At 52.9% G+C, this 14,481-nt stretch overlaps 1 protein-coding gene across 1 annotated transcript; it reads right to left on the bottom strand.

The window, feature by feature from the left end:
- Positions 1-5,819: 5,819 nt before the first annotated feature.
- On the bottom strand, positions 5,820-10,799 carry DLX1 (distal-less homeobox 1). The gene is made up of 4 exons (XM_046019271.1): positions 10,730-10,799; positions 9,593-10,273; positions 8,708-8,907; positions 5,820-7,578 (listed from the first exon to the last, which is right to left on the bottom strand). The coding sequence occupies exons 2-4, from the start codon at positions 9,903-9,905 to the stop codon at positions 7,324-7,326; spliced, it is 768 nt and encodes a 255-aa protein (XP_045875227.1). The 5' UTR covers positions 9,906-10,273; positions 10,730-10,799; the 3' UTR covers positions 5,820-7,323.
- Positions 10,800-14,481: the final 3,682 nt, after the last annotated feature.

Genomic DNA, 14,481 nt, shown 5'->3' with positions numbered 1-14,481 from the left:
TGAAAAGAAAGAGCAGGCAGGTCTTGGAAGAGCAGCCACTCGGAGCCTCCACGTGAGAACACAGGCACAGTCTCTCGAGACCTTTCTTGCAGGGGCCGCCTCCTGCTCCGACTCTGACTGCTCGCTGGTCCTCAGGGTCGGGCCAGACCGCAAACACCACTGAGTCTTAGCGATTTGCGGGCAGTGGGGCTGCGCTCCCGCGATTGTCCGGAGGCCGTTTGCAGGATTCTCCATCAGCTGCGTCCCGGGTCGGGTCCCGCCAGAGAGAGGAGTTGGGGGGCGGGGGAGCGCGAGGATCAGGTGCGAAGCCGGGGAAGGTGGTGAAGAGCTGCGTGGGGCAAGCGGGGGCTGCAGGACAGAGGATTGGAATTTAGGGGACGGAGAAGAGGTGAGAGGGAGGGAAGGACTGGACTTGGAGAGCCCCGGGGTAATCCCAGAGGGCAGACTTGGGCCCCAACGGAGCAAACATGGCGGGCTTCCCACACTCCCGTTCCTGCCCTCCTTTTAGGGGTGCAGGAGTCTCAGACACCCTAGAAATTAAATCGTCGCTCACGGAACAATGGGGACTTCTGGCCCTGGAACTCGACCAGGTCTAGGTTGCGCCGAGAGGTGGCCGCACACCAGGTGGATTCTCCCGCCCGCAGCCGCCGCGTTGCCCCCTCCTCCGGGGCAGCCCCCGCCCCGCCCCATCCCTCCTCGGCCCTGGCCTCAGCTTCTTAAAGTCGCAGGGTGTCTTAGCGCTCTAGAGAAGCGCCGCCCAAGTGGGGAATGAGTGTTTCTGGGGGGCGCTATCTCGGGACGGTATTGACCAAGAAGGGCCTAGGGGACCGCGGGGCGGCCCCAACAACCTTCAGCTTCTTTCCTCCTCATCCCAAAGCCTCCAAATAGCAGGCTCCTATTCACACCAACTCCTCAATGCAAAGGCTGCTCCCGCACCCCACTCCCGCCTCCCGCCCCCTGGCCGGCAAATTCCTGGGCCCAACCCGGCTGCTTTGTGAGGGGGGCTTGCGAGAATCCGGGAAAGGGGCCGAAGGAAGGAGGGTAGAAATGGAAATGAGAAAGGAACGAGCGTCGGGATGAGGGTGCGGGAGGTCCGGCAGTCTCTTTCTTAATAGTTGCCGCATTTAGGGTGGGGGCCGGGGCTTCCGTGGCATCCAAACCCGGAAAAGCAGGCACGCGGAGAAAGGATTCTCTTCTCGACATGTTCAAGGGGAGAACAGTGAAAATTTGCCTTAGGTGGCCAATTTTCTCATTTGCCCCTATTAAAAGAAAAAGCCCAAGAAATTCAATTAAAGCCACCCTGGCCAAGGCGCTATTTGAGGCATGAATGTCTCCCCTAAAGCTGCAGCAATCATGTGGCATTAGACACTTCCGGAATCCTATAGCCAACCTGAAAAATCCCAGACCCCCTTTTTCCCTAATTTTTGCTCTGATCTGTAATTTTATCCACATTTGCACTAGTTTGAGCATTCTGGCTCTCCCATCTGAAAGCCTGCAATTACTATATAATTCTTCGCAATTTCAGATGTCCTAATATGGACTGTAATTTTTGCGCAAGACAATTTCCTGCTATTTCAAGCATCAACATTGTCAAAGTTGTATGTACATAATAAATGGGAATATCAATGCATAGTTTTTAGCATAACATCTTGACTCCTCGATAATTATATCCGTTCGGAGCCTACGCAGAATTAGCCTGAATTGCATGGTAACTGCTGCTGCTTTAAAATTTTTAAAAATTACTCATAATTTTCCCAAAGATTACCAAGATCTCGAGTGCACAATGTCATCAGCGTAATGAAGAGTAAACATTTATGCTAATAATCTGCAATTTTTTTCATCAGCTATAAAGACAGAGGCTATATAGCCGAAAATTTCAGTCCTATTCTGCAAGCGCTGCGCTGCAAAAAGCCTGCGGCGCTTGGAGGAGCCTGGTCCTGGAGACCTCTTTCCACTCTTTACTCTCAGGATAGGAGGATGGGGCTGGGGGATTCTTTTTGGTTTTCTGGTTTTGTTTTGATCTGGTTTGGTCGGTTTTATATTTCCTATTTTTCTTTTTTTTTCTTTTTTTTTCCTTTTTTGCCTTTTCTTTCCTGTCATTCTCCCAGCAAATGCCGCCTTCGACCCTTTTGATTTGATCTAGCAAAGATTGTGTCCAGATTATCTGAAATTGACACTGAAGAAGGTAAGGGTGGAAACTGGTTTCATTTTTCAGAGGGTTGGAAGGCTGCGCTACGCCCGCCGCGGTGGCTCCCGCTCCGGGAGTAGGAGGGTGGGGGAGTGATTATGTATGCACCAGCTAATTCTTCCATCAAAACTTCTTGTCAGCGATGTCAGGATTATTTTTTTTCCTTTTTATAAAAACACTTGATGTTTCAGGAAGTGTTAATCCCTGAAGGTTGGGGGATGAGGGCGGGGGTAGCAGAGGAGTGGGTGTGGGTGACAGGTTTCTTGAGCCTGGGGAAGGCACCCTTTAGAGCCGTTTGCCTGTCTACACTGGAGTTGGGGGCTGCTGTGAAGCTGGGGACCGAAGGAGGGTTTCTTTGAGTCATGGGAGGGACAGACCCTTACCCATCACACTGCATTTGATGGAGGTGCCTATGACTTGTGCGGGATGAGGAGCACAAAAGTTCGCTTTAGCCTGTGATTTCAGATGTTTAACCCAGGCGGTGGCTTGACAAAACCCAGATAATTCTGAAATCGGTTTTCAAAAGATACAGAATGAAAAGGATAGATAAGAGGATAAAATATATATATATATATATATATATATATAGCCGGGGACCTGGGTTGCTTCTTTCCTCTTAATTTTTCTTGGGATCAAGCATCTCAGGTTCCATATCCAGCACCCAGACCTACCTTTCCATAGGTGACAGAAATGGATAATTTCTTCAAGAGGAGCGATTTAGTTATTTCTCCATCAAATGATTCTACGAATAAATTCATATTTCTGTGTATATCGGTAGAGGAATTTTTAAACTTTTTGTAGCTCTTCAAACTAGCACAGACTAGGCGAAGGCTGAAGGGCCATCTGACCCAGCCCAGGTTCGGATCCCCAAAAGAAAAAAAGAAAAATAAAACATAATAATCGATGAAGGAAAACTGTGAACTATAAACATGTTTCCAATTTCAGATTTTTAAAATATTGCCTAGATTTAGGACCTGGATTCTTGCACAACTAGACTATCACTTGCAGGACCACTCAGTCCCAGGCTTATGAAAGCCAAGACCAGTGGGAAGGGGGCTGGGGATTGTTGCTTGTGCCCCTACCCCCCCACATCCCTGCCCCTTTTAGAGCTAGTGTGTGTGAGAGAAGATATTAAAGAGGTATCTGTTGTTTGGCAATTTTGCTAAGTCTGTCTTCACTACTTCGACGCTGTGCATTTGCTAATTTGGAGGCCTGGCCATTGACAAGCTTGCTCCATACACCTGCAAGCAATTTGCCGGCTCCGGTACCAGAGAATTGCAGAGATGGCAGCTCGCACCTATTTGATTTTTTTTTCCCTTTTCTCAATGCACAGCAAATTTGGCTTTCAGTGCGTTATCTCTTTTGTTAATGCAAAAAGATTCCCTGGGCGAAAAAATTGCTCATAATTACCAGAGAGATGGGGAAACTGCATTAGAATAAATAAACCTGAAATTACTGTAATTATGTTGTGTTTGATGGGCCCGGCTTGTAATCAAGAAGAGAATACAGTGAAATGATGCTGACCCTCTTGGGTTTGCAGCTGTACGCGCACTTTGGGGTCTTTTTTTGCAGAAAAGAGTCATTTTGATAATCATTAAGCTGTGTGTAACCTATTTCAGAAGTGTTTTAAAATGAGGTTCACATTTTTTGAACAAGGAGAAAAAAATCCCAAAATTGCATTTTGCCATTACAGACTCATACATAAGGAAAGGTTGTGTTTTCTAAGTGACAATTGTTAAGACATAATATTCGAAATCAGTATTTAATCATTATAATGAGGTATTGTTTAAATATAACCACCTTTAGATTATTCATAGTTTAATTAATATACTCATTATGAAAATCTTTGAATCAGATATTTGATGAACTACTTGTCAGTAACAAGGCAGCATTAATTAGGCCTATATTGAGATTAACATTTTTTAAAAGTGCAACCGCTTATAATTATAATAGAGCCTAACTAAAGACCGCCTTCGTTGAGCTAAAACTAATAATTTCTCTATTTGAACTGTTAGCAAGAGATTATTAAATTAGTATAAGCTAATATCTCAAAATATTAAAATCCGCTTGACCAAACAGATTTTGCCTGTGGCTTCAGACGCTGGGTCCTGGCTGCTGCACCAGAGTTGGATTTTTGAGAGCAACCCACCAAAACCTCCCCTTTAGCAAAGTCACATCTCCAGGGAAAACCAAATCCGGAAAGTTCCCTACCCCACGGGGGAACCCAGCCTGGGAAATCCTGTTCTCCCTCTCAGCTTTGAGGCCCGTCCGCTCCCGCCTCGGAGATTTGATCTCCCGGGTTTGCGTTCCGGGTTCTGGAGACCAGCGGGAGAGGAAATGCCCCAATCCCAAGCCCTGAAGGGGCCTCGAGGTCCCCGGCTCCATCCCCCACTATTTCCCCAGCTCCCTCCATCACCGCCCCTCCACCACTTCCCCTCCCCTTCCCAAAGGGCGTCAGAAGAGCCTGGAGCATCTGCTCTTTCACCAGCACCAATTGAAAAATGCGTGCTTGTCACAACACAGATCACTGCCTTCCCCGCTTTGCTCCCCACCGCGCGCTGCAAAGGGCCCCCCAAAGCCGGAGGGCCAGCTCGTACGAAGCAGAGTCCCAAGGCGAGTGCGAGGGAAGCGGGAATCGCTCAAAGCAGCCCGTCGAGGCCCGCAGCTTCCCTGAGCTTCCTCCGCTTGGCTGTGGGGTCTGGGATTGAGGTTGTGGTGAGACGCCAGGCCACCGGGTGGAGGGAGTCAATCTGATTCTAGTTGATCGGAGTCCACTTTCTCCCCGAGAGAATTCATCAGAACGTTCCACTGGAGGTGCACCCTTACTGACGTGGCCTCAGGACTGTCGGGCTAGGGTTGGGGGTGGGTGGGAGGGAGGTCTTGACTCAGCCGGCGCCTGGGTTCCAAGGAATCAACGGAGTCCTCCTGTAACCTCCCTTGGCATTTCCATCTGGGCGCGGAGAGAAGCTGGGGATCATTAGGTGGAAAGGGGCTTCTCGTGGTGGAGGAGCCCAGTGAGTGAGAGTGACTGTGGAGGGGCCCAGGTGGCGCCTTGGGACTGTCCCCGGGAGCTCACTGATCGACTGGGTGTAGCCGGACAGAGGAGCCCTTCTGGCCCCTTTCTGGTGTCTGGCCGCGTCTTTTCCGCGTCGGGTTCGCGCGCCCAGCAGGCATGCAAAAGCCGTAAGGCCAGCTCATGGCGTTGGCGAGGGGGCAAAGTCCAGCGTCCCTGCTTTCAGTCCTCTAGGCTTCCGGCGAGGTAACTGGGTGAGGGGTGGCACTCAAGTCTCCCATGCCAGCTGCCTTTGAGCTCTGCTTTCATCTCCTCTCAGCCAGTCCCTTTGGTTCCTGAGACCTAGCTCCGTCACACAGCACCTGTTCCTGATCCCCCCTTCCAAGGACCCTTGCCAGACAGTCGCTGCCCACCCTTCTAACCCAGGTAGGGATCAGACACCTTAGGGGTCGGAAGCAGAACAAGATGAACGGTCCCAGCCGCTGCGGAGGGCCTTGCCCCTTATTCTGATATGTCTGGAGCCAGGAGCCGCTACCTCTGTCTGCATTATCTATCCCTAGAGGTGGAGACCCGGCCCAGCCCACAGCACCCCTCACACAGCACACCAGACAGCAGTTCTTTCTCGAAACCATATTTTACTGTCTCAAAGAAACTTTATAACTTATTTACAAAGTTCTTTTTTCCCAAGATACAAAGCAATAAGTTAACATTCTCAATATAAAACTAAACTTTGACATAGAGAACACAAAACACGTTTGATTTCAATTGATCACATTTTCCAAATTTCACAAGTAAAATGTCAAGATTCTCATTTCACAAAGCATCAGATTTTACAGCCACACACAACAGAACGGAAAAAAAGCTAAGCTTGTGCAACATGTTTACAGAACAATAATAATAACAATAATAATTAACAACAATAATAATATGTACAGCGATTAGATCCTGCATTGGAGCCTGGGCATCCAGGGTGCTGCCTGGCGTTTTTCTGTGATCAAGCCTCTGGGGATTAGAGCTGCTTTTGTCTTTCTTTAAAGCTCACTGGCTTTAGGGCACTCGTATTTGCCTGCCTGTTTTTTTCTTCACTGCCCATCGGTCCTCTCTCGCTCTCCCCAAGGAGGGAATTAGGATCTTCCTTCTTGTCCAGGCAAAGCGACCAAGCGTTTTTCCCAAGAAGAGAAAATTGTGTTGGCTTCATTTCTCTCTCTTTTTTTCTTTTAAAAATAATACGGAACATGAAAAATGCAAAGCATTAAGTTCCAACTTCTCCATACCAGTGAAGTACAAAAGTTACTGTATAAGTTAAAAATCACCAGGTCCTCCCTATCCGTTTCTCTGGTGCATTTGAAGTCATCCATACTCTTGGACCAGGCGCTCCTTGTGCTCCACAGAACTGCGAATTGGCCAACGTTCGCCCTCAGGCGAAGTCCATTTCTCAATAAATAAAACCCCCTCCCTCCAGTTTCCCCCAATTCCGGAGCGAGCTACACAGATGGTTAGGCAGGCCCAGGAGAAGGTCCGAAAGGACCAAACGTCCCAGCACGTGGAACTGGGCGGCCTGCCGGCCCGAGCCTCCTCCAACCTGGTAACTTTTTTCAGAGGCCGCAGAATGAGGACAGCGGACAGACGAGGACCTCGACTTCGTCAGCGCACAGATACAGAGCGAAAGGAGACAAGAGACAGACAGAACAGGAAAAAAAAAAAAAAAAAAAAAAGCTTTTGCTTTTTCTACATTGTTTTTTGTTTTTTGTGGGTTTTTTGTGTTTTTTTTTTTCCTGATAGTCCCACACAGCTGAAGGTCGACGAATCGGGTCCAGCTGGCTCATCTTGCTGCTCTGGCTGTCTCGGGAGCTTGTGCCTGCGCTCGGAGGCCGCTGTCTGCTGTCACTGCGCGGCGTAGGCCGGGGCGGGGGCGAGGGCATGGGCGCCAGGAAGTCGCCGGTCCAGACCGCGCGGGGCTCCAAGGAGGTGGCGGGCGTCCTGCCTTCGCTGTTCCTTCTTCTTAGCCCCTGGGTCTTTCTGCAGGCCCAGGGCTTGCGGACAGGGTGGATGGACCGGGAGACGGGAGGGGCCCAGGCCGGGGGGAGACGGGAAGGAGGCGGGAGGGTGCGGGCGGGCAACCTCACATGAGTTGGGGTTGCTGCATAGCTTCTTGGTGCGCCGAGGGATACCATGACGTGTAGCTGGGGATGTAGGAACCCGCGCTGCCGCCCGAGCCCTTCCCAGATGAGGAGTTGGGGTTCCAGCCGGGCGGCACTGGCGGGGAGCCGGCAGACAGTGCCCGGCCGTTGGCCAGCGCACTACCCTCCAGAGCCGCCCCGCCCTGCTTCATCAGTTTCTTGAACTTGGAACGCTTGTTCTGGAACCAGATCTTGACCTGCAAGAGCGGAAATAAGGTGACTCGGCTAGGTCCACTGTGCCTACCGTGGTCGTCGGGGAGATAAGGGAGCCTTGGGACAGTGGAGAAAGGATACCCCTCATGCCCTGGAGGAGCAGAGCCCCACCACCACCTATAAAAACCGAAGCCTCGGAGGCCAGGCTGCCAGCCCCGGTAGCCCGCAGAGGCAAGCTCTGAGAGAGCCAAGGGGGCATGGTGGTGAGGAGTTAGGGGTATCCAGGCCTTTGCTTGTCAGGGACTCAGATCGACCCTCGCAATCGTCTGGGGGAAGAAGCAGCGTCTGCACAACATCGAGTCTTCAAGTCCAATAGGAACATCAATAAAAGAATCGAGTGGAGGAAAGGAGTGGAGGAAATTTATTTGTAATGCCACCTGCTTTCTCTTTGCTCCATCCTTTCTGCCCTTGAGTGAGTCGGGGGCTGATTGAGGAGGCCAAAAGGTTTTGTTAAACTTTTCATTTGGACTTACATCAACCTTTCCTTAGTGTCTGTTCTCCCCAGCCCTACTCCAAAGCCCGGCCCAGACTTTGGAAACCTGCGCCAGTCCGGATCAGAAAGCCCATGGGCTCCCCAGAGTCTTAGACCAATCCGGGAAGGAAGGTCCCGTTCCTCCTCCAGGGTCTGGGAGTTGGGAGGTGAGAAGACAGAGGAAAGGATTTCCCCTTACCCCAACCCGGTGAGGAGGAGGAGGAGGGAGACAGAGGCTCCGGCCCAGGCCCTGAGTGATTAGCCACACACTTTGAAGGCAAAGAAGGGATTAAGCCCAGCGTCTATTGTTCCAGTTGTTCGGGCACGTGTGACCTCAGAGTCCCCAAACAAAACGTCTAGGGAAATCCTTCCACGCCCTAATCAGATTGTCCAGGGAGTGCGGGCAGGGCGGCAGGCAGTGCAGAGTACAGAGTGCAGCGACAGAGCCGGGGCAGAGAGAACTAGGGAGGAAGGAGAGACGCAGGGAGAACCAGGGATGGGACATGGACACGGACACACACACACACACAAACACACACACACAGAGTCTCCGACCCTGAGGCCCAGAGAACCAGAAATGAAGCTCGGGGCGCAGGCCGGCCGCGGGGAGCCCGCTTGGCAGAGGGGCAGCGGCAAGGTACCTGCGTCTGCGTGAGTCCCAAGGAGGCCGCGAGCTCCGCCCTCTCGGGCAGAGCTAGGTACTGAGTTTGCTGGAACCTCCGGTTCAAAGCCTGCAACTGCAAACTGGAATAAATCGTCCTGGGTTTGCGGATCTTTTTCCCCTTGCCATTGAAGCGCACTTCACCGCCTTCCACCACCGTGCTCTTCTCCGAGTCAGCCCCTGGAGGGACAGCAGAAGCAGGGGCTGCTGTTAATGCAGGGCCAGCCTTTAGTGCGGGGAGCCAAGGGCGAGTGGCAACCGAGGGATGGCAGAGGCTGGGCCGACAGAGAACGCTCAAGAAAGTCCGAAAGCCAGGGAAGTGTCCCGTAAAGTCCGAGGCCGGACTCGGGCCGCTGCAGGCGGACTGGGGCAGTTCCCAGGCGTGCAGTTCCTGCCTTTGCAGAGAAAGTTTGCTATTTTTGCAGGCGGTAGTTGAGGTTTAATTACCCTTAATTGCATACATTGTTTATAGCGCTACGCAATAAATAATTACTGCGACTAATATGTGCACATGTGGGTTTCTGTTTTCCAAAGGGGCATTGTGTGCTCCGCGCACAGAGCCGCCCAGAGGCTCAGACAGTGCCAGGGGACGCTCTCGGATTTATCCTTTGCTGTATAGTTGGGAGTTGGGTGGAATTTTTTTAAAAATCTTTTCTTTGCTATGACAAGGATCCATACATAGACTGATACCCGAAACCTCCATTGCTCCGGCGCCCTCCCCACCCCCACCTCTCTCTCCCTCTCTCCCTCCTCTCTCTCTCTCTGTCTCTCTCTCTCTCTTCCTCCCCCCCTTCCTCCCTCCCTTCCACCCTCCTTCTCCCTCTCTCCCTTCGTACCCTTTCCTCTCCCTGGCAGACGCACGTACCTGGGTCCTCCAGGCGGCTCTGGGCGAGGCTGGCGCTGCCCGGGTAGGACTGCACCGAACTGATGTAGGGGCTGGACGCGTGGCTGCTGACCGAGTTGACGTAGGGGTAGCCCAGCGGTCGGGAGAAAGACGAGGCCGAGCTGTAGGCGCCGTCGGGCTGCGAATGGCCCGCCGAGTGTAAACAGTGCATGGAGTAGTGCCCGTGGGACATGGGAGAAGGAGACATTTGCTGGTTGGGTGGCCCAAACTCCATAAACACCGCCTTGCCCGACACGGGGCTGTTGAGACTTTCTGGCATGGTGGTCATGGTCATCTCTTCTCGCGGGGTCTGGGTGTGGGTCTCTCTCTCTCCTCTGCTTCCCTTTTGGGGGTCTCTGTGTTTCTCAGGACAGGAAGGAACCCAATTTAAGCGGAACAGGGGTTTTCACTTTCCATTCATAAGAAAATGGAGTTTGTCTCTTTGAAAAGTCTAAGCATGATGCTGCCGAGCTCCCCAAACTCGCTTCAAAGCTTTGACTCAGCCAAGGTCATAAATATTCATGAGCTGGCGGAGCTGATTGGTCCGCTGTCTTGCATAATCACCGGGGATTGGTCCGAGGCGCTCCGGCTCCGCTGGACTAGAGCGGGCGAGGCGGCCCGGCCTCGGGAGAAACGCGTCCACACTTCCCGGCCGGGGCTCCTCTGCAACAGAGCGCGCCGTGCGGAGCGCACAATGGGCTGCAGCGCCCGGGACCTCAGTGGCCCGTGGCTCTTCGGCCTCCCGCTTCCCCGGCGCGCCTAACTTCCCAGAAACCCACCAACCTCTCGGCGCAGCCGCCCTCCCCCCACTACTGTCCCCACCCTCCGCCCGCCCCCCACACCGGGACAGGGGGAACTGCTTCTCCTAGCCGCCGTCACCCGGTCCAGCGCTCAGCTTGGGCGGCTCTGGAGCCCGGCCGCGGCCTGGGAGCGCGAAGTCGCGCACTGCAGGCGGGGGGGGGGGGGGGGGGGTGGCACCAGAGGCGACCAGCAGAGCGCTGTCCTCTCGAGAGTCGTGTGCCTAGCCCAGCGCTCTCCTTGGCCGCGCCTCCCCGGCCTGGATCTTCTCTGCCACATCCCTAGGGTCGGGTCTGGGGCCCTCCGGGCGAACTCACTCACTCGGCCGCCGCGCCGCCGCCGCCGCTCCCTGGGGCCCGCTCGCATTGCTCCAGGCCCAGCTGGCCACTCCAGCTCGAGGCTGCACCGGTCTGATTAAAGCAGAGCGCGGGGAGAGCCAGGAACCCGCGCTTCTCCTCCCAGGAAAGGCGACCGCACCGCCCCCTCCCCCAACACACACCCCCTCTTTCCCTCCCAACCTTCCTCCGCCTCCCTCTCCCCTCCACTCACTCTGCGCCGAATGCCCTGGACTCACTCGCCCCAAGGGCGCGGCGCTGAGTGGAGCCGAGGAGCCGGCGGGCTCGGTTCGGCTTGAGCCTCGGATACCGGGTGGTCATTTTCTGGCCTCCTGGGGTCTGGCAAGAGTACCCGGGGTTTACGAGTCCTGTGGACCCCGGAAACCCGCGGCAAAACCAGGCCAGTGGTAGGTTCGCAGATCTGGTTACAGACACGTCTCTCATTGTCGCCCAGGATCCTCCTCGTCTCCAGTGGTCAAAGCGGGCGCCCCTGGGCCTGGGGGCAGGGCTGGCAAAAGCTGCCACCGCGCCTTCTATCTTCTGGGGCGCTAGGTAAAAGCGTACAAAAGCCCCCCGCCGCCGCCACCGCACAGCCACCCCCACGAGGCGTGGCGCGTACCACGCTGTCTGCGAGGGGCTGTTGGTTCCCCATCCCGCCAGCCCCACGGTGAATCCCAAATTACTTTGTTAGGTAATTAGAAAGTGTTGATAATTATTTCTTTCATAATTTAGCGGTGTGACGGGAACGGGGAAATGATCTTGTGAAAGTTCACACGTGCAGATGTATTAGTTACTGATTCATTTGATTAAATGGTAGTCTCAAGTGCTCGGATCCGCAGCTGAAGGCGCCCCATTAGCATAACACTGATGTTTAATTTTCATACGCATAATTAGCCATATATTTAACACTAATAGCAACATGCAGCCTTTCAGCGTTAAACAGCCCGGGATTTGATCTGGCCTGAGCTGAACCTTCGGCGTTGCACCTTCTCCTGTCTGGAGTGCGCAATGATCACAGGACAAACCTCTGTTCTGTAATCAAGCACATTTTGGCAGAGGGAACACCAATAAAAATGAACATTCAAAACAAATTACATCGGTGCTGTCGTTACAGATATTAGTGGAAGGGGCTTCTCTCTTTTTTAACTTCTGTAGCCGCAGCTGCTGCCCGCGGAATTCCTCTCCTTTGATTTAAGGGCATGATATTGGGGGTAGCAGTATTTCAGGCAGCGTGGTTGGAGCAAAAAGGAAAACAAAAGCAAAAAAAAAAAAAAAATCCTTCAAACCAATAACTGGTTTGCCAACGTTTAGAAAGATTTTCCCCCCTTAATCACAGAACCACAGGGCGATGCTTTGTAGCAACAACCAGCTAATGACTCCGCCACCAGACTACTCCTGGAGCCGCTCCACTCCTCTTGACTTCCGTGTTGCACTTGTGGTTTTAATTGCTCCTTCCTAGCGCCTGTTTCGGGGTGCGGTGTGGTGCGGTGCGTTCTGCACAGCCGCACGGATGTCGCCCGGACCCCTGGTCTCTTGCGCGCACCTCTAGCGGGCCCTGCCCACGTAAGTGATCGCCGCGGCTCGCGCGGGGTCGGGGTGGGGACCAAGGGAAGTGGCTGTTGACTTCTGGCGCTCAGGGGTATACGCGAGGAAACCCGACGTCTGGGCGGCCCGTGGCCAGTTTATGCCAGAGAACTGTAAAATGGGGGGAGGGGAGAGAGGCAGCCACGGGTCGCGACTGTCGTCTACAGGGCTCTCTATCCACATCTGGAAGGAGAAATCCAAGCCTTTCCAGTGCAGAGGACCGGGCTGGCTCCGTGGAACAAAGGACGCGGACCCTCGGGAAACGGCTTTGAGCCTTGTTTATTTTAGAAATGAATTATATGGGGGATTATACTCGGGGATTATTTCTTAGCCCCAGAGAAGCAGGTCCAGGGAGGTGCGGCCGAGCCGGGGCCCCTCAGGCACTGAGACACCCGGCTTGGAGCAGTTTCGCAGTGTGCGACCTTATCTCCACTTGGTGAGCCGGGAGTGGATCCCTCCCACCGCACCCCACCCCCATTGCTAAGACGACACCTGTTCTGAACGCTGGTTTGCTTAGATTTTTTTGCTGGTCCCAACTCCGACAGGAAACAAAACTCTCACGTTTATCCTGAGAGTCCCGGATTCCGAGTAGAACCAGTGGGAGACACCGCAGGACCCGAGTCCGGTGGTGTCAGCCGTAGCCACGCGTTGGCTGAAATCCAGGCGGCCCCGAGGGGAGGTCTGGGGCCAGTTCAGCCGGAAGGTGATGGTGGTGGTGGTGGTGCACAAGGTATTTTTAAATCTTTCTAACTTTAACTTCAAAGCATGTTAAACGGAGTCGCTCTAAATCAAGTTTGTTTCCTACGGAGCTGCTGACATTGGCTGGTGCTGGTGTATATACATATATGTGGGTATCATGTTTAAACTAGGCTTAAACTAGTTACTTTAATAAATAGGATTATAAACCTGTCCCATAAATACTTCCACCGCAGAATAATTGCTGCACAAACAGCACGTTATCCCAGTGGTTGGTAAAACCCTGTGGTCCTAATAAAATTATTCTTGGGCAACTTGGAGTAAACTGATCAGTAGATAAGATAAGCGGCAAACCTTGCAATCTCATTGCTCTAGGAGAGAAGTGAAATCATTATCTGGCAAACCTCTCCCAAGGCCATCTGGGCCGAGTTCTTTCCTGAAGAAAGATAGTTCGAGAGCAGCAGTCTCAGTCTCTAGGCCTTTGCTTGCACAATGTCCCAAGAACTCCGAAAAGTTTTTCTTTGGGCTTTGTAAATCTTCAACCCCTCCCTCACCTTTTCCAGTTCTCAGACCCACTTGAATTAGAATCACCTCTGCCCAAATTCTCCATCCCTGAGCACAGAGAAAGGGGGCTGGAAGGGTTGGAGGATGCCCAAGAGAATCCACGCTCAGGGAAAAGCTTGAACTAGCCACTTCTCCAAGGGCACTTTCCTGTTTTCCTATCTCTTCTCCCTACACTTTGTGTCACAAAGACAGCTGCCTCTTGGGTCCTGATCACAGAGACCACCTGTCATGGCAACTACAGGTGCCTTGGTGCTCTCCAGCCCAAGCTATATTTAGTGCGTGGCAACTTTGTAAAACCCACTTCAGTAGAAACAAAAGTTAGCACAAGCCCTGACTGCCTGGACACCCTCACAGAAGTTGTTCCTAAAACCATAACCAGAGCGGGGCTATTCTCTATGTGCCTACTGGAAGCCCGGCACCTCTTCACCTGAGCCCAGGGGTGAACAGGTGCTGGGGGGTGTAGTTCCTGCTGAGGAAGAGAGGGTATTCTGATCAGAATGGGCCTTTGGGAAATGCAGAATGTGAGTGCTTGGATTTTCTGCTTCTGAAGCTGGTGGAGCTTCAGGCTTGCCAGTTCCAAACCCAGCTAACTTGGCTCTTGCCCTCAAAAGTTTCCATATCTTCTTCTCTTAGAATCTTCTGGGTCTCCAGCAGGAGAGCACAGTCCAAAGGGGGCGGATAAGGGGAGAGGTCAGCTTAGGGGCTAGACAGCCAGACAGTGTTCACATCTGGATGGGGAGGAGGCAGGATTTCTAGTGCAACAGACGTGTGTGTGTGTGTGTGTGTGTGTGTGTGTGTGTGAGAGAGAGAGAGAGAGAGAGAGAGAGAGAGATGGAGGGGTGAGAGTGTCCCTCAAAAGTAACCTCAGGGATGGCTGCTCGGGGCAGGATGAGG

This window comes from Meles meles, chromosome 9 (assembly GCF_922984935.1).
Source record: "Meles meles chromosome 9, mMelMel3.1 paternal haplotype, whole genome shotgun sequence".
NCBI lineage: Eukaryota > Metazoa > Chordata > Mammalia > Carnivora > Mustelidae > Meles > Meles meles.
This window is presented reverse-complemented; position numbering and strand designations above follow the sequence as displayed.